The 24269-nt window shown below is 40.2% G+C and overlaps 1 protein-coding gene across 1 annotated transcript in view; it reads right to left on the reverse strand.

Annotated features, from left to right (window-relative positions):
* Positions 1 to 55: 55 nt before the first annotated feature.
* The window catches only part of OPN3 (opsin 3), a 29032-nt gene continuing 4818 nt past the window's right edge, over positions 56 to 24269 (reverse strand). The window contains exons 2-4 of the mRNA XM_048843754.2: positions 8474 to 8793; positions 6707 to 6958; positions 56 to 2693 (exon numbers count right to left, since the gene is read on the reverse strand). Coding sequence (XP_048699711.2) covers positions 2430 to 2693; positions 6707 to 6958; positions 8474 to 8793 — 836 coding nt within the window. The 3' untranslated portion in view covers positions 56 to 2429. The remainder of the gene's footprint in view (positions 2694 to 6706; positions 6959 to 8473; positions 8794 to 24269) is intronic.

The raw sequence follows: 24269 nt of genomic DNA on the forward strand, positions 1-24269 counted from the left end.
GGTGAGGAAATGGGATACCAGTGTGCTAAACACACAAAAGAAATATACAAATCAATTTCAGTACTATTATTTCTTTAAAATGGCCTTGTGTAGAAATAACCAATTTCTAGTAAATTTCACAATTTGTTTTTCATTTACTGTTTACTCATACTTAGTTATATATGGTGACATTCATAACATATATTGTTTTGGGGTTGCAAATACTGCAGGGGAAAAAATTATTTTAAAATCTTAGTAGTTCGTTTATTTTTAATTTCATGGTAACTCCTTACCCACGTGAAGTGGGGGGATAAAATCCATGAGAGTGTATCTCTGAAGAAGGTTGATTGTATAAGAGTTCTTTATAAAATAAATCAGTAGCTTTCTGTGCAATTTCAACAGGGCAAAAAGCAAAATGGTTACATCCAAAAGCTGAAAAGCTATTGTTGTCAGTTCCTAAGAAACTCTAGATTTGACCTGTAGGTGGTACTAAGAGCCATTTCCTTCTAAAAAGGAGAAAATACTTGACCATAATTTAATGTACTATAAATAAGGTAAATGTAATCTTTCATAAAAGGCTCAAGATACATAAAATGCTAAAATATCAAATGTACACATTCTGTGAAAGGATGGTAATTTATATGGATTTCTGGTGCAGTTCTTTCTCTTTGGTAAAAACAAATGTGCATAGGTAGTGATCATTGGTGGGGGGGAAAAGGGTCCTGGACATAAAAACTGATAACCTACATTTAAGGACATGTTTCTGAATTCATGGAACAGCTCAAATCAATACCTGTCGGGGTGCAGTGGGAGGGAAGTAGATAAGCGTTTCATCTGTGTCCTTTCCCAGATGAACTAATGCTTTTATGCTCGTATGTGTGTGTGTTTAAAATATTGCATATAGAGCCAGATTACCAGTGCAGATGCATTAGAGAGATGTGTATACAAGGTACTTCATGCCACTTCACCCCTGCATAAATGCAAGAAAAAATATCTCAGTCTTGTGTCTGGGGAGCTCAAGGACTGCTCAAAGCTAGTACCACCTGTCATTACCTTCTTTAAAAAGGAAAGGGAGGGGACTGGCTCGGTCACTTTAATGTGAGTTGAGTTCAGTATCTTCAAGAATCAGGCTCCTGCTGAGAACTTATGTTTATGGTCCCTATTGATTACTTTGAGAGCTTAATTCTTTCAGGCCAGAACAACTCTTGTTAGTGCAGACAGGTGTCCAGCCTGGCCCCTTTGCCCCAATGTCTGGTTTTCCTCCAGTTTCCATCAGAGTGGAGAAGCTGCAAGCTATATTTAGGGCTCCATATTGCCCTATTGGCAGCAAGTGCTGAAGGGGTGGCCTAAAACAACACCCGTCCAGGGAGTCCGTGGGCCTGATTCTCTACTCCATTACATAGCAGTGAAATTCCATAGACTTATGTGCCATTCACTGGTGTAAAACTAATTGTAGTGGAGAGGAGACTCACGTCCTGTGTATTGATTCTAGCCCAACCAACACAGGAATTACTTGGCTACTGCTGAAATGCAGCTACCTCTGGAGTGCAGCACTGCAACTATTTTGTGCCAGCAATAATTCCCATGACCTTTTACGAAGGTAAGTACAGAGTAACTTCTGTAACTGTTCTGCTGAGTGCATTTTAAGAAGGAAAAGTTATCACTCAGATTTGAAATTTAAGCAGAAGCAGCTGGGTTGACTCCTGCTACTCTCACAAAAATATCACAGCAGATTTAATTATCAAAAAGTAGTCAGGGCCTCTGTTCCATGTAATGATAAATGTGTGTATGGGTTTGGTTTGGTTTTCAGTCCCTGCTAATCTATATTTTCCTCTCTTTGTTTTTTGGATGGTTGGGTTTTTTGGTTTTTTAAACTAAAGCAGGATGTAGTGGTGTGTAAAATTTTGGATACTTTCCTTTTTGTCATCTCTTCACCAGTGCCTTTATTTCCTTTTTCTACAAATATATATTTTTATTTCTCCAGAACACCTCTCAGAGTGGTTAAGCGCATCTAATGAGTAGCACCAAAACAACAACAGGACAACTTTGACTAAACAAAGGGCAACTTTCTACTGGCTTTGTACTGTGTCTGACTGTAGAGGGGGCAATTTGAAAGTCAACTCTTTTTGACAAGATCAGGTTCTGGTCAGCAAACCCAAGTCCTACTTCAGAAACTCCCTGCATTTCCCTGGTAAGTCTACGGTGCAAGGAATGCTGATTGATCATGTTTTAAAAAATTCAGAGTCCAGCAACATTTTGGGTACAAATGTAAATATTTCTATACTGTTACCATGATTAAATTTTTCACAGAGTTTCACCCACTGAATTGCTTCAGTATTTCACAGCTGAAGGACAGTGCTTTCTTCATTACACTATCATCAAAGAAGATGACCGAACAGTTTAATTGGCTAAAGTCCATTCAGGTTCTGACACATGTTGTAGCTTAGCCCTTATAGTGGCTTTACTTGGATCACATTTACTTTCGTGCCATTGTGTTTGCTGCTGTTGTCCATTTGCTGAGTGTCATCACCAGTGATGATAAAAATGATTGAGGAAGAGCTAAAAGTCACTTTCTTCTTTGGCCTGTCCCCAGCTTTCTGGGACATAACTATTGGTCTTATTGGCTTTTCATTCCCTAACACTGGTATTTCTTTCATGGTCCTCTGGAATCTTAGCAGGCGAAAGCACAAGAGCTGCAAAAGGCATCGTCGAAACTGCAAAGAGGAAAAATTAGACTTAAATTACACCTTTCAAAACTCTCACTTTCACACAATGCTTCCAGTGATGACAAGTGTATCAAGTAGTTCTCAGTGAATTGTTATACCAGTTTCTGTAGTTGCCAACTGGTTTTGAATTATCAGGAGTAGTTCAATGAATTTACTGGCTCATTACTGGGTACCTTTCCTCCTTATGTACCCCACACACTCAAATGAGCTGGAGGGGAACAACTAGCCGGTTGAGATCGCTGTTACTCAGTTAAATATGTTGCCAGTAGAGGGCTCCATAATCCCTAGAGAACAGGAAAAGGAGGGAACAGGGAACTGGACTCATGAGAGACTGGGAGCTAATTGGAGAGGCTTCATGCAAGTAAGGGCAGTAGGCCAGGCACAATAGCCTAGGAACTGGCTATGGAGAGGGGGCAAGGCAGCCCGCAATGCTTGTCTCTGAGCTCTTTTCTACAGAGTACAGTACCGCCCCTCTGGAGGGGAGGTGGTGTACCACAGCACTCACAGAGCCACCCTGTGGTGGGGTTGGTTACTGTGCATATGAGCATATGTTGCTTTAGAATCGTTCTAATAATTTTTTTCATGAACTCAATAGTGCCAACTTCAAATATTCAACAATCATCAGTCAGGTACCGCAAAAATCATGGATTTGGCTTAATCAAGATTTTGGATCCTCTAGAGTTCATAATGGTAAGTTTTTTTTACTCTACAATCATTTAAAAAAAATAAATAAAAGAATCGGAGTTTCTCCTGTGATTTGTGTGGCTCCAGAAACTGGAACTTTGTTAAACACCAAATTTTATGAACTTGCAATAGCATTCCAATGGTTGGCAACAATGAACTAACTAATTTCCTTTTGAGTAAAAATAGTAGTGGGAAGGAAAACTATTAAATGCTTCCCCCCGTTAATAGATTTAGATCTGGGATGTGATCTGCACTTGTCTGCCTGATTTTAACCACAATCACTTATGATACATGTGAACTTACTTTACAGATATGTAGTGCAAGATACTCAGTGGCAACTCTCCTGATTAGATAGAATTTTAAGCTTCCAAGAGTAGAACTGTGTTAAATGTGGCAAATATGGTTTCTTTCACCATGAGAACATGTGTACAGTACTTCCAAATCTTCACAAACCTGAAAAACTCAAAGTGAACTTGATCCCTGAGATAACTCACCAGTTTAACACAAAACAAATTAATTTGGCAACATCTTGAAGGGGATCTAAAGAAATCACTGGAATCATGGTTGGGCATTCCCACAAAAAACACGCTCTGAAAAAGCCCCAGCACCCCCGCTTCAATTTCAGGATCTGGGTGGGAGAGTCCTTGGTGGCTGACCCCTCCACATTTTTAGGGGCTACCCTCTGCGATCATTTCCCCATCTTTGTGTCCCTGAGGAATACTGCCTGGTAGACAGCCTGCTTCCAATGATCCCTAGGGCTCTGCTGACAGCTCCTGGAGACCCAGCCCCAATTGAGGGGCTGGGAAGCCATCTGCTGCAGAGTGGTGTGAGTGAGCCTAACAGTACCTGGAAATGTGACTCCAACCAGGCTCTCTGCTATGGGGCTGCTCACACTGGAACCCCAGCAGATCTCCAATGGAAACATGGCTGTGTTTTGGCAAACGTTTTGTCTTATCTGCAGTAGAGTCTACCAAACATTTTGGGCTAGAAAATTGGCATTTTCCAATTAAACTTAATTATGTTTTGTCAGAAAACTTCCCACCAGCTCTAGACATTATGTCTGGGATGAATTAAGCCCATGTAGAAATCAACCCTACAGAATGTCACTCAGTTGATGGGTCCCCATGAGCTTCAGGTTTCTGTGGTTGCTATTCTATTGTACTGGGAATCAGTTTGTGATCTGGAGATTTAGTCAGATCTGCTACATCAAAATCACTCAGTTCCAAATGTTCTTTATGTACATGACTGCAAAGACCAAGTGGGAGATCCTGGAAAACTTCATCTCTAAAAGGTAACCAAAAGTCAGGGAAAGTCTTTCAGAAAACATTCACACTTCTCTTTTCTTTGTCACATTATGCTACTTTGTGTATATAGAGAACTCTGTTGTATTGAAACTCTGCTTAAAGTAAACTAGGAAGTTTGTTTAGATGGGCTGCAATGTGCAGGCTATTGCCAAATGATGCTTTGCTTCATAGTGGTGGTTATCTTTATTATGATACAAGTGAATTTTCATAGAGATGCCTAGCTTCCTCACAAGTGTCTTTATAAATATGTTGATCTGTAAATCTCCATTCCCTTTTGTCCTGTAAAAGCTTATTTGGATACATTGGCTACTGCCATTAGAGAAGTAGCCTAATGCTCAGAAGAAAGACTAGGAAAGAAGCCTATAAAATTAAATCTCCATTTTCTCATACAAAGCAAGTGTTTTCTGTTTTGTTCCCCTGTTTCAATTGCTCCAAAATGCAATTCGCTACAATTCACAAATTATTCTGAGTGAACATCCTTCCATTGGAAAAATGCCAAACTAGCAAAGCAAACTTTCGACAGGAACATGTCAATTTTGACAAAATTTTCATTTTGAAATAATTGAAAATGGAATATTTTAAAAACATCAAAACATTTTTGACATTTTCAGAACAGAATGTTTTTTGATTTTTGAAATGACTTAAATTAGAAATATTGTATTTTGTATTTTATTTATAAAAAAATAAAGGTTGAAGTCAAAATGAAATGTGTGGGGTTTTTTTGTTGTTGCTGTTTTATTTTAACAAAACCTTTTGATTAGCCCAAAGAAACTTCTGGAATAAACTTCATGAACAAAATTCAAAATTTTGACTCTTTGCCCCAATTTGTGACAAAACAAAATTTTAATCTATACATTTTTTTTTTTTTACCAAAAATCTGTTTTTTCCAGTCAGCTCTAGTGAACATCCTTATCTTAATATATTAATGGACATACCTTTGGTTAAAATAACACTTATTTTTTCATATATAAGTGTTAACTCGGGAAAGTGTCACATCAATACTTTGTGTAAAACTTTCCTTAGTCAAATATGTGTGGTTTGTGTTTGGGTTTTTTTTTATTTTATTTTTTTGTTTTGTTTTTGTTTTAAAGCATCCATACCTCTTGGGATTTCATTGCAGAAGCATTCCACTAAAGTCTTATTTAAATTCATAGTAAAACCCAGACACTGTGGTCTAGGGGATAGAACACTGGACTAAGGTTCAGGAAACATGGGTTTTATTCCTGATTCTGCCACTGGCTTCCTGGGTGTCCTTGGGCAAATACATCTCTCTGTGCCTCAATTTCCCCATCTGTATAGTGGGATAATGATACTGACCTCCTTTGATACCTTCTGATAAAAAAAGTGCTATAAAAGAGTTAGGTATCATTATTTCTCTAATCCAATCTAGAGTCTCTCAGAGACCCTAACCTGAGCACTGCAGCAACCTGCTAAACTGTAACAGTAAAGCTAGATTGCTATAAGAAGACTAACACGGCTGCTACTCTGAAACCTGTCATTAGATTGCTATAGCAGTTCTAAATTAAAGATGGATGTTAGAGGCCTTGCTGTAGTTCTGGGATGCTTCTGATCTGGGTTGAACTTCCTCTGAATCACCAAAGTTCTGGGTGCAATATGGGTACAGTTTGGATACATTTCCAGTCTGATCTGCTTTAAAGGACATATTGAGCTAAACACATTCAGACTTGGACACCTAAAGTTTGGATATCTGTTTCCATATTTGTGATGGAAGCAGCAGCAAATGACAGAGAGGAATGGAACAGTCTGGTTTTCGCCCCGTTTGCCAACGTTGCCATGGGGAGGATGTGATGTAATAATTCCATATTTGTGTGCTCGGGTGGGTATTTGGACACCTCAGTGCCAATTTCTGACCTTTTGCTAATGAGAGTGATTAACTTCCCTTAATTTAAGTGTTCAGGTTTGAAAACTGGATTCCATATCCACTATAATCCTCACAGCTGTGCCATATGCTTCCTTTGACTGCTCAGGTAAGTAAGTTTGTGATTAACCTACCTTTCTGCTCATGAAGATGTAGATGACTGGATTATATGCTGTGCTTGATTTGGCAAAGAAAGATGGGATGATAGCCACTGTTGGAGTTACAAGGTTGCCGTAGCCAGCAGCTATTAAAAGGGAGACCACTGCATAAGGCATCCAACAGATAAGGAATGTGGAGATCATTAAAAAACACATTTTAGCCACTTTCTTTTCATATCTTAGGAGTTTGATCACTTGAATGGTCTGAAAATCTTCAACACAGCGAAGCTGCAAGGGGGAAAAAGGGAAAAGGCTGAAAACAAATGCAATGAATAGCTTAATTTTTCTTAATTTTTATTAATTCTCAATTCCCTAGCCTACAGTTTTTTAGGAGCAGAGACTATTAATCCCATTTCAAGACTCTTTAGTTCTTTTGCAACTGAACAGGTGTGTATGCTGTTTTCCTGCTCATTTATGATGTGTAGTCAATAAAGTGCAGATATAGTTTGAGGAGATACAGGAAAATGAATGTGCTGAAGAATGACATATCAAATGACCTCCGATTACTTTTTCTTCATTAAAATGTTAGTATTTTAGGAAACTAACATGCACCCATCCATTAACATAGAAAGTTTCTGGTCTCTGACTGTGTTTGTTTGTTTTTTCTCAAATTTTGTATGAATATGGTGGTGCTGAAAGAACAATTCTGGAGATTTATTTCTATCTATCTATATAGACTATGCATAGCATGAGAATTGCCAGTACAGCAGAACCTCAGAAGATATGAACACCAGAGTTATGGACTTACCAATCAACAGGACACCCTGTGGAACTGGAAGTAATCAATCAGGCAGCAGCGCAGACAAAAAAAAATTTCCAGCAAATACGATAGTGCCTCCAGGCTTTAGCCCTAGGGCTCTGGGCTTCAGCCAAGGGGGGTCGGGGCTGCACCCATCAGGGGGTGAGGAGGGGAGGGTCCCAGGCGCGGGTGAGGAGGGGAGGGTCCCAGGCGCGGGTGACTTGGGGCTTCTGACCTTGGGAGCATCATGACTCAGGGCTTTCGACCAGAGGGGAGCACTTGAGCTCAGGGCTTCAGCCCCGTGGCTCCCCTCACAGCTTCAGCCCTGCTGGGAACTCCAGGGCTCCGAACTTCAGTCCTGCAGCTCCATTGTTTGCTTTAGCCCTGTGGGGGTTATCAGGGCTCAGTGCTTTAGCTACGAGGGGAGTGCCAGTTTCAGCCCCAGTGCTCACCCCATAACTAGAGCTCCGGCACGTGCTGAAGCTGAGAACACAGCCTTAGGGAGCCCCAAGCCTCTACACCCCCCAGGTCTAAAGCCCTGTGCCCCAGTACTCCCATGGGGCAGAAGCCCTGAGCCCTCTGTCAGGAAACCTGGCACCCCAAGGATCAGAAGCCCTGACTCCCTTCCCCTGTGGCTGAAGTCCATAACCTCTTGTTCAGAGTTACGGAACATTTCAGAGTTATGGTTAACCTTCATTCCCGAGGTGTCTGTCACTGAGGTTCTACTGTACACGATTCTCCATGCTGCCCCATACTACATGAGATAAAGAGCTGTACTCTAGGCTGAAACTGTCAAAGTTGCCAAAGGGATGTAAATACCAAATTCCCATTAAAATGAATGGAAATTTGGCATGAAAAATCCCACCCTTTATGTACATTAACTTTGCATTGGATATCTTATTAATAAAACCTTGGGGACTATGTACATCTCCAGAGACCAATTACTCATTTATCTTTTCACTGAAATTATTCATTGCATATGCTGCTTGCTTGTTTCAACTCACCATTCGTATTGTATAGAGAATGTGGCCATAGCAATAGGCCATGATCCCAACAGGTGCCACTAGGCAACCAAGAAAGAAAAAGAGCACAAAGGAGGCATCACTGGGGTTTTTTGACTGCCAGTCCACTGAACAACCTAGTCCATGTATCTCCAGTGTATATCTGTTCCAGCCTAGAAGGGGTGCTCCTGTCCAAGCTAACGAGTACAACCAGATGTATGTGATGGCCCTCCAGGACCAAGAGAAATCAATCACTTTTGCATGAACGACTCGAATGTAGCGCTCGTAGGCAAGAACGGTGAGGGACATGATGGAAACAATTCCTGTAAGGAGAAATAAAGGAAAGAAAGGTAATTGTGACCAATAAGTAGAGAGTCATGAATATATTGTCATCCCACTAGTAGTCTGTCAGCAGGGGAAGCTTACCACCTCTCATCAGTCACTGAAAACTACACATTATGGGTCCGATTCTGACATCTTTAAGCCTATTGAGTGCAGCTCCCTCCACAAATAATTCCATCAATTTCAAAGGGACTGCTCAAAGCGAGTAAGGGTCTCAGAATCTGATTGCTATGCAACTTCTGAACTTCACAGCCTATGCGTGGCATATGGAAGAGGAAGAAGGGTCAGGTTAATTTATATAGTCATAAATACAGCTTGGTTAAGTGGGAGTTAATGTTGCAGGTACATTTAAGGGTAAAACCACCATAAAAGAAATGCTGTTGTAAACCACCACACCTATTAGAAACCCAGGAAATTTAGAGTGAAGAATAAATGTAAAAGCAATCAAAACATTTGAATGTTCTGAAAGGCACAGTTAAATCTCCCAAACAACATGACTAGGTAGAATTCCAACTTTTGACAGCTGAACTCTCACAGAAGCTACAGTGGGAGTTTCAACACCATATTTTTCTTTTGAATTGCGGGCACATTTCAAGCCCACACTTCTAATGAATACAGCATGACAGGAGCCTTAGATTAAGGTCAGTACTGAACAGTACATCCTACCAGCACTTCTGTTGTGACTCATTCTCTTCAATGGGAGTTTTGCCTCAATCAGGACTGCAGGATTTGACTCTGCATGAGTTGTGGAAATTAATGATCAATGTCTATTTTGTTCACATAGTGCAATTTTCAGTCAAACAAAGCCCTGTGCTACCACTATTGATCTAGCAAGTGTGTCTCTTCTCTTAACAGCAAATCCTAAAGACAAATGTATTTATTTCATGCAAATCTCTCTAATAGAATTTACATGTCCTTTCTAATAGAATGGATATTTTGTCATACACAAAAAATGTTTGTTTTCTGCATGGAGATTTGTATTTATCAAAATCAGCTTTTATTTTGCTGTGAGACTGTTGAACATTCAGGTCTTATTATTCCCTAAAATGGGAAAACCCATTATGCCCTGAAGAAAATCTTCAAAGTCAATCATAGACGACTGAAACTTTTTTCACTTTGGGAAACGGTTATGCCTTAAGGATGACCAATATAACAGATGTTAACAGTAGTCTCAGCAGGCACCATATTAAAATTAATTTTAGAGGAGCAAATAAGCATGTTTGAAGGTAGATGTAATTTGTTGTCTCTGCCTCCGTGTATCCTGTGTCAAAGTATCCATCAGTAAAACAGGTATAATATTAATTGGTTACCTCACAGGAGTACTGGGGGGGCTTAATAAATGTTAGTAAGATATTGTTTTAAGATCGCTGTAAGGAAGGTACACAATCAATGCACGTGGTGGTGGTAATAGTAGAATACCTCCCTTAGAAGTAATGAGAGGGGTTCATGAACATTAACTGATTGAAGCTCGATGGAAGAAGAAAACACCAGACACTCTGTAGAAACAAGGTAGCTCTCTTTTAGTATGAGAACTTCCTTTCTATGCTGGTATCTGCAAACTCATCATTAAGAAAAGGAAGATGGTAGCTAGGACTAGACAATGGTGTCTAGCACATAGAAAACCAGGCACGTGGCCTTGACCCTGAATCCTGCACAATTTGTTTCTTCAGTGGATTCTTTGCAAGAAGAGTAGCTTTTATCAGAGCAGGAGAGGGAAGTGAAGATACAGAAGGTTCTCTGGACAACTAGGAAGAAAGCTCTTTAATGACAGGTTCTTCAGGGCAGCGTATTTGATTCGGGATCAAGAACAAATTACACTGAAGAGCATGGGCTTCAAAAGAGCTGATCAGGAATTAGAAAAGGATTGTATGCTAATATCATATGGATTTTAGTTACTGGGTGGAGCTTTGTAACCCTTCCCAACCAGCGGCCTATGATCCCTGTCTCTGAGATACAGATAACATTTATAGAGTGGATACAATAGTCTCAAGTTATGCCTGTGTTTGTCATATCTGTCAGAGGCTCATCTTGTGCTGATAGGACACAGCAACAAGAAGGCATAGGGGACACACAATTTACATCCCCAGGACTAGAGCCAGCCAAACAAAAACATGTGTGCCAGATTCTCCACTGCTTGTACATTGTGCAGCTACTCACACCATTGCAACATGGGTGTCAATTTAAAGATCACCAAATTAGCATGGTAACTATTGGCACTCACTTTGCTGTACTGTAAGTGACTACACAAGGTTCATGGAAATGTGGAATAATCTGATTGCCCATGTATAGCTTGACTCTGGTGCTCCGCACTGCCATTTCTGTGAAGTCTGGCATTTAGTTTTTGATGAGGATGGAGAAGTCACCATCAAAACAAACAAAAATGATGTGGGGATGCTGTTCTTTAAGTACCTTCCCCAGAAAATGCTGAAATACCTGTTGCAACTTTCTGCATTTTAGATTAAGTAATTCTAGAAGAGGCTTTGGGTAAAGTTTTCAAAGTCACCTAAGTGACTGAGGAGTAAATCTGGGCAACAAAAATTTGACAAATAGTAAATTTGCTGAAAACAAATAATTTTTCAGAGCATGGAAACTATTTGGGTTGAATTTGGCAAATATTTTTGGCTGAAAAAACAAACACTTCAGAAATGTCAATGTTTCAAATCAACATTTGCGCAAAGAACCAGTTTTTGTTTTGTTTTAAATCAATGTTTTGTTTTGAAATGAAATGTTTCAAACTGACATTCAAAAAGTTTTGTTTGACCTGGGCAAAAAAATTTTTTTTCATTTGTTAAGGAAAAAAATAAACAGAAAGGTTCAGTGTCAGTTCAAATGAACCTTCTGGGTTTTTTTGTTTAGTGGCTGAATAGAAAATATCAATTATTCATTCAGCTCTACTTTGGAGCGTAAGTCCCATTTTCAGAAATGAATGAGGCACTTAGGAGCTTTAGACCACTAAGTTACATAGGTGTTTTTGAAAATGTTACCTCTTGTCATTAGTCTGGACTATGCTCTTCTCAGTGACAATATTCAAAATACATTGTTAAACAAACTTTACTCTGAAATGTGAAAGTGGAGACATACAGTGAGGTGCCCACTCGAATCAATCATTCCTCAAACAGACATCTAATGAGGTGTCTCTCTTAGGCAAATCAGTTTTCACTTGCTTAGGTCAAGTGTGTTTTCCATACATGGCTCAACCACAGACTCTCTGTTGGAATGACTATTTATATGAAAAGTTGAAACAAGAACTAGAGTCCACGAGAGTGACTTTTTCATTGTAACATGCAACGTAATCTCTACCTCACGACATTGGCAACCACTCCAACAGACAACATTCTCCTAGAAACATAAACACACAGACAGATTGTAACTATTTAAAGTGCACCATATTGTTCTTACATAAATGTGTGTAACAACCTTTTAGAAGGAAAAAATAATTGGGGGCCTTAGTCTCAGAGGGAAACTTCAGCTGTATATGGAATTGTTTTTTCTGGTACTGCCACTCTCAAGCCGATCAGGCTTCTATGGTTTGCTCCAGTTGACTGAAGGTATTTTTACACAGGAGCAGAAGATGTAATTTCCAGTTATGCCTACTTGAGCTAGCTCTGATGCTGTGATAAATGAAAGGGGTGTGGGGGTAACTCCCTTTTATGGACACCCAGCCAGCCAGTTAGCTATAAAATCCCCTTAGTAGCTGTTCTCTACTTGCTTTACCTTAAAAAAGTCCACAGGTAAAAGGAAAAGAGTGGGCACCTGACCAAGAGAGTCAACGGGAGGGCTAGAACTTTTTAAAATTGGGAAAAACTTCCCTTTGTCTGTTCTGTTGTTGTTCTCTGCAGAGGGGACAGAGCAGAGACAGGGCTGGGACTATGCTGTAAAAAGCTTTTTGTCAGGTATGGAAATCATCAGATCATACCTAAAACCACCTCATAAATCAGAATATGTCTAGAAAGAGGCAATAGGTTTATTTCTTATTAGCTTTTGGTCTCCTCTGTGCTGACCCCAAATGCTTTTTTGTTTTGCTTGTAACGTTTAAGCTGGACCTCAAGAAGGTTCTTGTTGATGTTTAATTTTTGTAAGTGGGTTTTTTAAATCTAGCAAAAGCCTAAGTTCCAGATGTATTTTCTTTCTTTTTGTTTTTAATAAAATTTACCTTTTTTAAAAACAGGATTGGATTTTTGGCGTCCTAAGCGGTTTGTGCATATGTTTCTTTAGCTGGGGGCAACAGCTAATTTTCTTTGTTTTCCTTTCTCAGCTTTTCCCCGTGGGGGTGGTGAAAGGGCTTGAGGGTACCCCACAAGTGCGCCTTCCTGGGCTTTTAAAGGGGTTCTGCATTTGAGTGCTGGCAGCATTTACCAATCCAAGGTCAGAGAAAAGCTGTAACCTTGGGAGTTTAATACAAGCCCGGAGTGGCCAGTATTAATTTTTAGAATCCTTGTGGGTCCCCACCTTCTGCACTCAAAGTGCCAGAGTGCAGAATCAGCCTTGACAGATGTGTACTAATAATAGCAGCATAACTGCAGCTGCACAGGTAGCAGGACAGGTTAGCCACCCTGAGTACGCTCCAATGTGAAACCCTAGGTATGTACTCAAGGCAGCTCGTCTGTCCCACCACCTACATAGCCATGGCTACACTGCTAGTTTTACTATGCTAGTGTGATCAAAGGTAGCATGGCTATGTCTATCCAAGCCAGAAATTACACCTCCAGCTCCACTGTAGACATATTCCGAATGGCATTTTTCTACTCATTGTTTAGTGAAGCCTAAAAGGAAATATGTAACTTGGAGGCAATGCGTGAAATCTTGGCCTCATTAAAGTCAATGGGAGTTTTACTACTGACATGGAGGGAGACCAGGGTTTCACCCAAGGTTTCAAGCAACAGTTGGGGCATATGTGACATCTTGGAAAAGATTTATGCTGCTGAAATTTGTACATCCATTAGGATATGATCAACCAGTGAGGCAGCTATATCTCTCCCTGCTGTTACTTGGAGTTTGATGGTCAGAAACATGACTTCTTTTTAGATGTAATCCATTTGATATCAAATGTATTCAGTGACCAAGATAATCAAACATGACAAGGGAGGGCACAGGTAAAGAATAATTGTTAACTTTGCTTACTTATAACCTCATAATAACCTAATTTCTTCAAATATACCTATTTCTAGAAGTTTTAGTGAGTTTTAACAATACAGCGAGTTTGAAGCAGTGGTGGGCAACCTGCAGCCTGCAGGCCACATGTGGCCCATCGGGGTAATCCACTGGCAGGCTGCGAGACAGTTTGTTTACATTGACCATCCTCAGGCACGGCCATCCACAGCTCCCAGTGGCTGTGGTTCACTGTTCGTGGCCAATAGCAGCTTCGGGAAGCCGCAGTTCACAGGGATGTGCTGGCTGCCGCTTCCCACAGCTCCCGTTGGCTGGGAACGGCGAACCGTGGCCACGCTTATGGACAGTCAATGTACACAAACTGTCTCGCAGTCTGCCAGTGGTTTATCCTGATAGGCTGGGTGCGGCCCGCGGGCCACAGGTTGATCACCAGTGGTTTGAAGGGTTAGTAAGAAGCCATTGATTTGAGAGGCCCCAAAAATGACACAAATAGAAGTTTTCTTAAAGGTCTCACTTTTAATTAATTCCTGAACATATTATCAGATTTACTTGAGGATCTTTAGAAAAGTCAGTCTTAAATCAAAGATCACTTGCAGTAGGTTCTTCATACAAAGCAAAAAGAGTGAAGCCCTGCTTAAGTGCACATGGAAAGCAACCTTAAATGTGAAGGCACTATCAGCATCTCCAGAATGTACATCTGTCATCAGAGTTACTTTCTGGATAACCCAGAACCCAGTGTGTATATCTATCAGCTTACCCTTGAAACCTGGTCTGTTGACTCAAAGTAAGTTTATATATATATATATATAAATTAATCCTTTTGATCTGCTGGTTTTGGTGTAAAATGTAGTTAACAGAAGTGAATAAGTGGTTTCAAATATGCAGTTAAAAATAAAAGCACATGTAACTTTCCCTACATTGCATTCATCCTTACAATTACATATTCATTAAATTTAGTGCTTGCTTTTTTCATTTAGTTTACAGATTACATCCAAATTCTCTCCTGATGTATCATCAATGAGGTTCCTGAATTAAGTTGTTTATATTTCATTGTGAAAAGAGTTTATGGGCCTAATCCTGTAGTCTTTACTCGGTCAAAACTCATACTGAAGTCAATGGAAGTCTTGTCTGTGTAAGGATGTGACCCCTAACTTTTTGTTTTTTAATTTACCTACAATATTTAGAATGCTTTCACTCTCCAGATTCTCCTTTTTATACTGGGTTTCAGCTCAGTTTATTTCAACTATACTTTTATCTTCAGTGCATTGTATTTTTCAAATTTTCTCATTAGACAGAGGACAGTTTAATTTACATTTTAAAAATTAAGTCTCCATAGCCAATACACACTCCTGTATCTCTGCCAAATACTAAAGCTAAATCCTTGCATCATCAGGATTGATGGAGCAAAGGGTAGATCACAGGTAAGAGCTTCATATGAAGGAATATGTTTTCAGCAATGTAAAAATGTTGATTTGCTGGCTTCATCTGTGCTTCAGAGGAACTTGCACCAGTTGAGTTTCACCTTCCCATGGGGGCAAATTTATGTGAGATAGGATACTGAACTAGATGGATCATATGGTGACAGGAAAAGGGACTTAATGGAACATCCATCCCAGGAGTTAAAAGTTCCCTGTCTTTTTGACATGATACTTCTGGAAAAACCACCCAGGGAAACAGAGATCCATGATCACCCTGATGTTTGAACAGAACACAAATCTGCATCAGATTATAGTTTAATTTAGGATGATATTTGTATCCTCAGGTTAGAGAATAAAGAATTTGTTTCTGGAAGCTGGAACAAGGCACCTAGACGCAGCACCACATGCTTTACCCAACTATGAATAGCTGAACTCTATCAGCCTCTTATTAGTCGAACACTAGCCGTGTCTGAGCACTAATAATCTAGAATTCTTTCCTCTTTTTCCAGCCATATTTGCATAGACAGGTCTAAGCAAAACAAAGAGGATTTAGTTTTGTTTGTCTACCTGACTCTCAAATAATGGTCTATGCTGTCAAACCCCACAAAGTGCATAATTCTGCAATATTAAACAGATAAGAGGGGTTGGCAATTTATTCCTGATCTGGTTGGGTTATCTGCTAACAACTTGAAGTATCCATCCTTAGAGGTTTTTAAGGCCCGGCTTGACAAAGCCTTGGCTGGGATGATTTAGTTGGTGTTTGGTCCTGCTTTGAGCAGGGGATTGGACTAGATGACCTCCTGAAGTCTCTTCCAACCCTAAGATTCTATGATCCTATGACAAGGATTGATGGCCTTTGTCATTATGTTTCAGCTAGTGAAATTCCAGGTGCTATTCTTATTCATATAAATGGTCTCATATTTTGAAATGTACTGTTAGCCTCACGATACTGTGGATTAGCCTCTGTATACTGTGGGAATGAATTCTTCAGGCTAAATGTATTTTTGTGAAAAAATTTAGTCCAATGAACTGTTTCTTTCCTAAGTTTCTATGCATAGTTGTGCGTGAGAGTTATTTAGAGGCATGCTGGCTAGTCAGCCTATTTTTCAGAGTAAAAGTGCTCATAACTGTGCCGAACACCATATGCATGCATTTTTCACAGATCCTATTCCCTGTGAGATAATCTAGCCTGAGTGGTCTCTAGATATAGTACTGAACAATTCCACACTTCAAATACAGTTAGCACTGTTCCAATATGTATTGTGTCTGCCTCAATGCCACACTTCCCCTGTGGTGCTGAACTAGCATTTAGTACATCATCTCCTTTAAGCAGTGGGAGTTATTAAGAGACTCTCAAAGTACTGATTGGTACTGGAAAGCGAGGGGAGGAGGGGAAAAATCCTAATCACAGAATTACTAAAACTAAATAGACATTTTTGTGGAGGGGAGAAGATTCCTCAATTTGTTGATGATTCTATTAAATTCTGTATTCAGGGCTCTCCCTGTGGTGTTCCCCTACTTCAGTGTGCTTATTTAGAAAATTGCCAAAACCCCATTACTCAGATATGTTTCCTGTCTTTCTTTTCCCTTTCCTACTGTCTAAGAAGATATTCTTTATGATTCACGCTTTCTATGAGGCAGAAAAAATGGGTAATAACAGGAAGTATTGTTACCCATTGTTGTTATTTTACTTGCTGGGAGGTCTGATAAGAACTCAAGTTGGAAGGAAAATCTGAGTGCAGTAAAGACCGCAAATTCACTGATGTTTCATAGATGTTTTCTCCTGTTGTTGGCAGAAGTTAAAGTGAGCCCATCAGTTCTAGACTGATTAATCTAAAGGTGTAGAGGTATATATGTAATGATATCAGACCAAGTTTCCCAGGAGTCACATCTCTATATCACTACTTCTAAACGTCAACCCTTGTTGGAGACCTCAGGTTCCTGCCACACCTTTCCCAGGAAAGGAGAAGTGGAGCTAAGTCTTCCAAGTGGTCTAGAGAGACTGAGCAGGAGGCAGCCAATCAGGAGGGGAGGCTGCAAGGGGCTAGCCAATCAGAGGGTTATGGGCTAGTATAAAAGAAGCTGCAGTGCTGACCAGAGTTAGCTCCTTACTGGAGCTAGAGGAGTGCAGGTGTTGCTCCTGGCTGGCTAAAGGAAACAGCAGCATCATGGACAGCTCACTGCTGGCAGGGGCCAGGGAAGCAATGAGGAGCTCCTGGGCCTGAATGTACAAGAGCCCTTAGGTAAGCGTGAGACAGTGGTGAAGGCTGGGGCTGTGGGGAAGTGGCCCAGGCAACCGAAAGCAGTTTTGTTTAATGGACATGGTTATGCGTGGCTGCTATTCTTAGGCTCCCTGGGCTGGGACCTAGAGAACTGTGGGTGTCTGGGTCCCCCACCATAGACCACTGGAGAAGTGGCCTACAATTAGACAGTGATAAATCCCCAGAAGGGAATCTGAACTGTTAAGAGGCCCAGATAGAGAGCTATGGCCAGAACAGACCCAGAAAGGGTGAAAACATTGCCTTCAGGGAGGAAGCCCTGGGGGTGCAGTTTGATACCAGGCCTGGGAGTGCTTAAAGACTTTGTTAAACTAATACCCTATAAGGCAGCATTGGGCAAACTTAGGCAGATGGAGTAGAATATCAAACTGACTCAAAACATTTCAGTTCAACAAACTAAACATTTCAATGTGGGAATATATAAACATTTCGCTTTTATTGGAAATGTGAAAGTGAAATTGTTCAACATTTCCAAATCAACATTTTTCAGAACATTTTGTTCTACAAAAACAATTTGATATTGACTTTGTTCCAAGTTGAGACAAAATATCAGTATTTCCCATGATACAGAAATTCTGGTTTTTGTTCAGCTTTACCCAGCACCTGAATTCCTGCTTCCCACTCTTCACAGACAGAACTAACACTTTAGTCAGAGGACATCATTCTCCTTATCCGTTCAGTCCTTGATATACGTCCTGATGCCACCGACTTATTGCAAAATGTGGTGTTGAATTTTGTGTCCTGCCCATCGAGAGAGACCGAGAGAGAGCCTATGACCGAGTGCAAGGGGTGAAGAGGTAAGCCTGCACTCTGATCACTCAGCTGTTAATTACATCCCCTGGAGAAAGCTGATGGGGTAATTAGACAATCAGGTTGGGAAACTGGTTCCTTATCCCATCCAATCAGCCCAAGGCTGACAGAGAGGCAGGAAGGAAATGTTGGGGGGCACCAGGGCTAGTGTTCCCTTCAGGTCTTGGGGAGAGGGCCAGAAAGTGCTGGTGGTGCTGTAAATAGACTGTTGCATGGAGATTGTTGGGGACATGGTGGCGGGAACTTAAAATAAAAAGGATACGGAATACAGTGAAAGCACAACCTGGAGTTCATGCTGTTTCTGCGGGGGGGAAAATGTGGGAGAGGAGCCACACTCAGTTGCAGACTCTACCCATTCGAAAGGCCGAACAGCGATCAAATGGTAGCAATCTCTGGTCAAAGACCTGAAACAACAACATGCTAATAAGATGCTTTACGTCCCATTGACAATCCCTATCTTTGAGCTGGTTTAATTTAGCAAACAAATATAAGTCAAGAAATGAACATTTCTTGGTGATACCAACAATGCATCACTGAGGATTTTCAGCAATATTTAGTACTAAGTGCATTTCCTTCAATCAAAGCTAAACAGGTTGAAATCCTTTTCAAGAAATATTAAACTTAGACTTCAAATATATTTTTGTCTAAAGGCCCATTATCAAACAATTGTAGAATTAATATCCACTGTTCACACCTGTGAGCAATTAATTTGCTTCAGACAAACGACTAAAGCTAAGAGTATATCTGGCAAGTTCTTTGCTGCTGCAAGAAAGGACAGGTCCATGAAGCTGTCTGGCAGATAGCATTAGTTTCAGTGGGAATACAGCTATGAATGCAACATATGGTGACAGTGTGAGAGAGGTTAGTGGAGGGCAAAATGTTCTCAAATTGGGTATGGAAGGGATTCTAATTGAATAGCTGGTGAATCTATGTCAAATGGACTTTTTACAGCCTATCACCAGAACCTGGCTTTCAGATGAGTCTCTGGCAATGGATATCATCTTCTAACATTTCAAGGAAAAACTCAGCTTGTCTTAAATTTTTTTAAAAAGGAAAAATTCCTTGTCAATTTAGTACAAGATGATTTGAAGCTTTTCAGGGTTTGAATTAGGTGAATTTCACCTTTAGCAAAGAGTTGTTTGTGGCATTGTTCTCCAAGGCATTCCCCAAGAGAGAAAAGGCTATAAAATGGCTGGGAAAACTTTCTAGTTTTATTCCTCACACTAGTGGAGGAAACCATAAAACCTTCAATTGTAATATTTACTTGGCAGTTCACCTTTAATAAACTGGTCTACTTAGAACAGACTTTAATTTTCAAGGAATGTCATTTGTACATGCTGCAGCTCAAGAATCCAATGATCAATGAAGCTAATGAGCCATAATTTAGCTATTGCATATACTATGATCTCTCCAACAGTGTGGGAAGAATATTTTCAGACAAATGGGTATTAAGAGCTGGAAGTTTAAAATATGTTCCAAAATATATCTTTACAATAAAAAAGCATGCTGTTAGTAAGGACATGGCTTTCCATCCATAATTAGAGTACTGTTCCCACAAACTGATTACATGAACTTCCTAAAATCACTAGGAATGAGACAGTGAAATCTGTGCAAGATAACACCCTTGCCTCAAAAATACCTTTAAGATCAAAAAGAAAAGGAGTACTTGTGGCACCTTAGAGACTAACCAATTTATTTGAGCATAAGCTTTCCTGAGCTACAGCTGTGGCTCAGGAAAGCTTATGCTCAAATAAATTTGTTAGTCTCTAAGGTGCCACAAGTACTCCTTTTCTTTTTGCGAATACAGACTAACACGGCTGCTACTCTGAAACCTTTCTTAAGATCATCTCTGTATGCAACCAATTCATCATTCTTTTGAGAGCTTGCTTCAGACAAATTTCAATGTATTTGCAAACATTTATGGGACTACTATTTTTGATAGGTGGATAACCCTCATCAGTGTTGGCTGAAGTTGTGTATGTAGCAAGAGGATCAGGCATTTTTCTGAAACCTCGGGAGGTATTATCACTTGTACAGGACTAATCCTATGCCTGATAATAAACCATGGCCCTACTGCATATATTAGGTTTCAAAACAGCCTAATATGCAGTTGCGAATTTGTCTGCAGGTGGTCACTACTAGCTATAGATTTTTAGATTCATGACAAGCTACCAGATGTATATCTAATGGTTTCTCTGATTCTGTGGTCCTTTAGCAAAATTCCTGCTTTAGTTAATGGGCACTGAGTCTGTTAAAAAGGTTTGTGTTTCAGCTATCACATATCTTCTCTAGCACGTGGATAGATAAATGTATGCTAGACAGGAAATCTTCCAGATAGCTTCAGGAATATAGCTCTTATGACTAAATATAATTAAGATGCCAGCTGCTACCAAACTGGCCCCCATTGGTTGGGAGGAGGGGAAGGAGGTTCATATTCTCACAGGCAGAGGTGCTCACCAGGACAAGTACAGAGCTCCTACAAAGCCATCAGAATGGAGACCTCCTATAGCTTGAAATACACCTATTAATTGGAGTACCTCTCTTCCCATCATATTGGAAACACTGTGGCTCCACACTTATAATTTAATGGACTATATGGGGGCTACGATCTGGGAAAGGTAATGTAAAATTCACTTAAAAATTTAAGAGTAGTAATTAAATTTACCATATTATTTCCCACCCTAAGTATAGGGAATCCTGCAGATGGTGGCACAGTAATGGTGTAAATGCCCACTCTTTTCAAAGTCCCCATTGTGAATACATATACAGGTAAGTTTCCCCTTGCTTCTGCTCAGAAAAAAAATCAACCAGGAGTGGATTATTATTCATGAAACAAGGACAAAGTTAGTCCTACATTGCAGATGATTTAAGAGTTTGGGAGTCTATCACACAGAATACTTCCAGTCTGATCTTGTCCTTTCTTTTCCAAAACCAATAACCACCCTTCCTGGTTCCAAAGATAATAGCGGACTGAGAGCCTGGTATGGTGAACAGCAGGCCCCGAGCAACCTATTACTGCCTGGGTAGTAGCCACTGCTACATGGTCTTGTCAGCTAATGAACCAAAATTAATGCAAAAGTAGGATACTGCAGGAAATACATAACAAATAGCTCTGTATATTCCTGGATCAGATTGGATCCTGAGTCAGTCAGCTTTCTTTGGAGTTGAGTTCCAAGACCTGTTACTTTTCCCCTGACTGAAAAACCTTAGAATGTGGAGTTTGCTGACAAAGTCTAAGTTTTGGAGCTAAGACACATGCAATCTGTCAAAACAGTTCTCTAAAAGAAAGGCTCTTTTAAACAGGAACTCTTAAAAGTGCACTGTTCCAAAATCCCTACAGAAATAAGTATCCTTATATTTGTTTACTGACCTCTCAGAAATTACATGGTAAACTACAATATGCCATACAAAAGCAGATGCTGTCTCAATGTCTTTTTTTGTACATGCCACACCTATCCTATAGTAGTGATATGCTCTAGTTGAACACAGCAGCATTTTGATATCTATCTTCAAAGTATAACCAATAGCAGTCTTGTAAAAACAACTTTGCTGTTTAAAATAAGACTGAAAACTAGTGATTTTGGATCTGGTTTTCAGAAACTGTCATGAACCCACCACCTTCAGAAAATCAGACCAACTTTAAACTGTCTTAAAATGGCCTAAATTGGCATCCAAAAATCACACATCACTTTTGCAAAAAGAAAAGGAGTACTTGTGGCACCTTAGAGACTAACTAATTTATTTGAGCATAAGCTTTTGTGAGCTACAGCTCACTTCATCGGATGCGTACTGTGGAAAGTACAGAAGACGTTTTTATACACACAAACCATGAAAAAATGGGTGATTATCACTACAAAAGGTTTTCTCTCCCCCCACCCCACTCTCCTGCTGCTAATAGCTTATGTAAAGTGATCACTCTCCTTACAATGTGTATGATAATCAAGGTGGGCCATTTCCAGCACAAATCCAGGGTTTAACAAGAACGTCTGAGGAAGGGGAGGGGGGGTTTGGAAAAAAGTTACCTTGCATAATGACTTAGCCACTCCCAGTCTCTATTCAAGCCTAAGTTAACTGTATCCAATTTGCAAATGAATTCCAATTCAGCAGTCTCTCGCTGGAGTCTGGATTTGAAGTTTTTCTGTTGTAATATCGCAACTTTCATATCTGTAATCGTGTGACCAGAGAGATTGAAGTGTTCCCCGACTGGTTTATGAATGTTATAATTCTTGACATCTGACACCTACAAGATCGCTATCAAGCATTCTTACAACTACAATACCCACCTGTGGAAGTGAAGAAACAGATTGATAGAGCCAGAAGAGTTCCCAGAAGTCACCTACTACAGGACAGGCCTAACAGAAAATAACAGAACGCCACTAGCCGTCACCTTCAGCCCCCAACTAAAACCCCGCCAATGCATTATCAAGGATCTACAACCTATCCTGAAGGACGACCCAACACTCTCACAAATCTTGGGAGACAGGCAGTCCTTGCCTACAGACAGTCCCCCAACCTGAAGCGAATACTCACCAGCAACCACATACCACACAACAGAACCACTAACCCAGGAACCTATCCTTGCAACAAAGCCCGTTGCCAACTGTGCCCACATATCTATTCAGGGGACACCATCACAGGGCCTAATAACATCAGCCACACTATCAGAGGCTCATTCACCTGCACATCTACTAATGTGATATATGCCATCATGTGCCAGCAATGCCCCTCTGCCATGTATATTGGTCAAACTGGACAGTCTCTCTACGTAAAAGAATAAATGGACACAAATCAGATGTCAAGAATTATAACATTCATAAAGCAGTCGGGGAACACTTCAATCTCTCTGGTCATGCGATTACAGACATGAAAGTTGAGATATTACAACAGTAAAACTTCAAATCCAGACTCCAGCGAGAGACTGCTGAATTGGAATTCATTTGCAAATTGGATACAATTAACTTAGGCTTGAATAGAGACTGGGAGTGGCTAAGTCATTATGCAAGGTAATCTATTTCCCCTTGTTTTTTCCAAACCCCACCCCACCCCCGACGTTCTTGTTAAATCCTGGATTTGTGCTGGAAATGGCCCACCTTGATCATCATACACATTGTAAGGAGAGTGATCACTTTACGTAAGCTATTGCCAGCAGGAGAGTGGGGTGGGGGAGAGAAAACCTTTTGTAGTGATAATCACCCATTTTTTCATGGTTTGTGTGTATAAAAACGTCTTCTGTACTTTCCACAGTATGCATCTGATGAAGTGAGCTGTAGCTCATGAAAGCTTATGCTCAAATAAATTGGTTAGTCTCTAAGGTGCCACAAGTACTCCTTTTCTTTTTGCAAATACAGACTAACACGGCTGTTACTCTGAAACCTGACATCACTTTTGAAAATCTTTGCCTATAGCACTTCAAAGCTGACTTGTGCACAAGTGGTGTGTGAAGAAATAAGTGCAGAATATAACTGATACCTAAGACTGTCTCCACCCTAGAATGTGAGCCATTCAACTGAAGACAGTTCAGGTTTACAGTGGGGAAATCTGTGAGCACAAGAGGTGAAGAATGAGAAGAGAGAGGATTTACATGTAACTATGTCCTACTAGAAAGCCACAAAGCAGGCATAGATAGAGTGGGCTGATGTTCTTCAGTCTGCTTGGTTAATATAACTCAATCCCAAATGCTTAACTCTAATATCCCATTTGTAGGTCAGCCCTAAGTTTGTGTGGTGGTTTTGTGATGGTAGTAAATTCTACTAGAGGATATAATGAGATCACTATAGTTGAAACCTGGCCGTTGTAGGTGATAAGCTAATGCAATAAGCCTCTATTCTGCCAGGGAGGAAT

Source organism: Caretta caretta, chromosome 3 (genome assembly GCF_965140235.1).
Source record: "Caretta caretta isolate rCarCar2 chromosome 3, rCarCar1.hap1, whole genome shotgun sequence".
NCBI classification, from domain to species: domain Eukaryota; kingdom Metazoa; phylum Chordata; order Testudines; family Cheloniidae; genus Caretta; species Caretta caretta.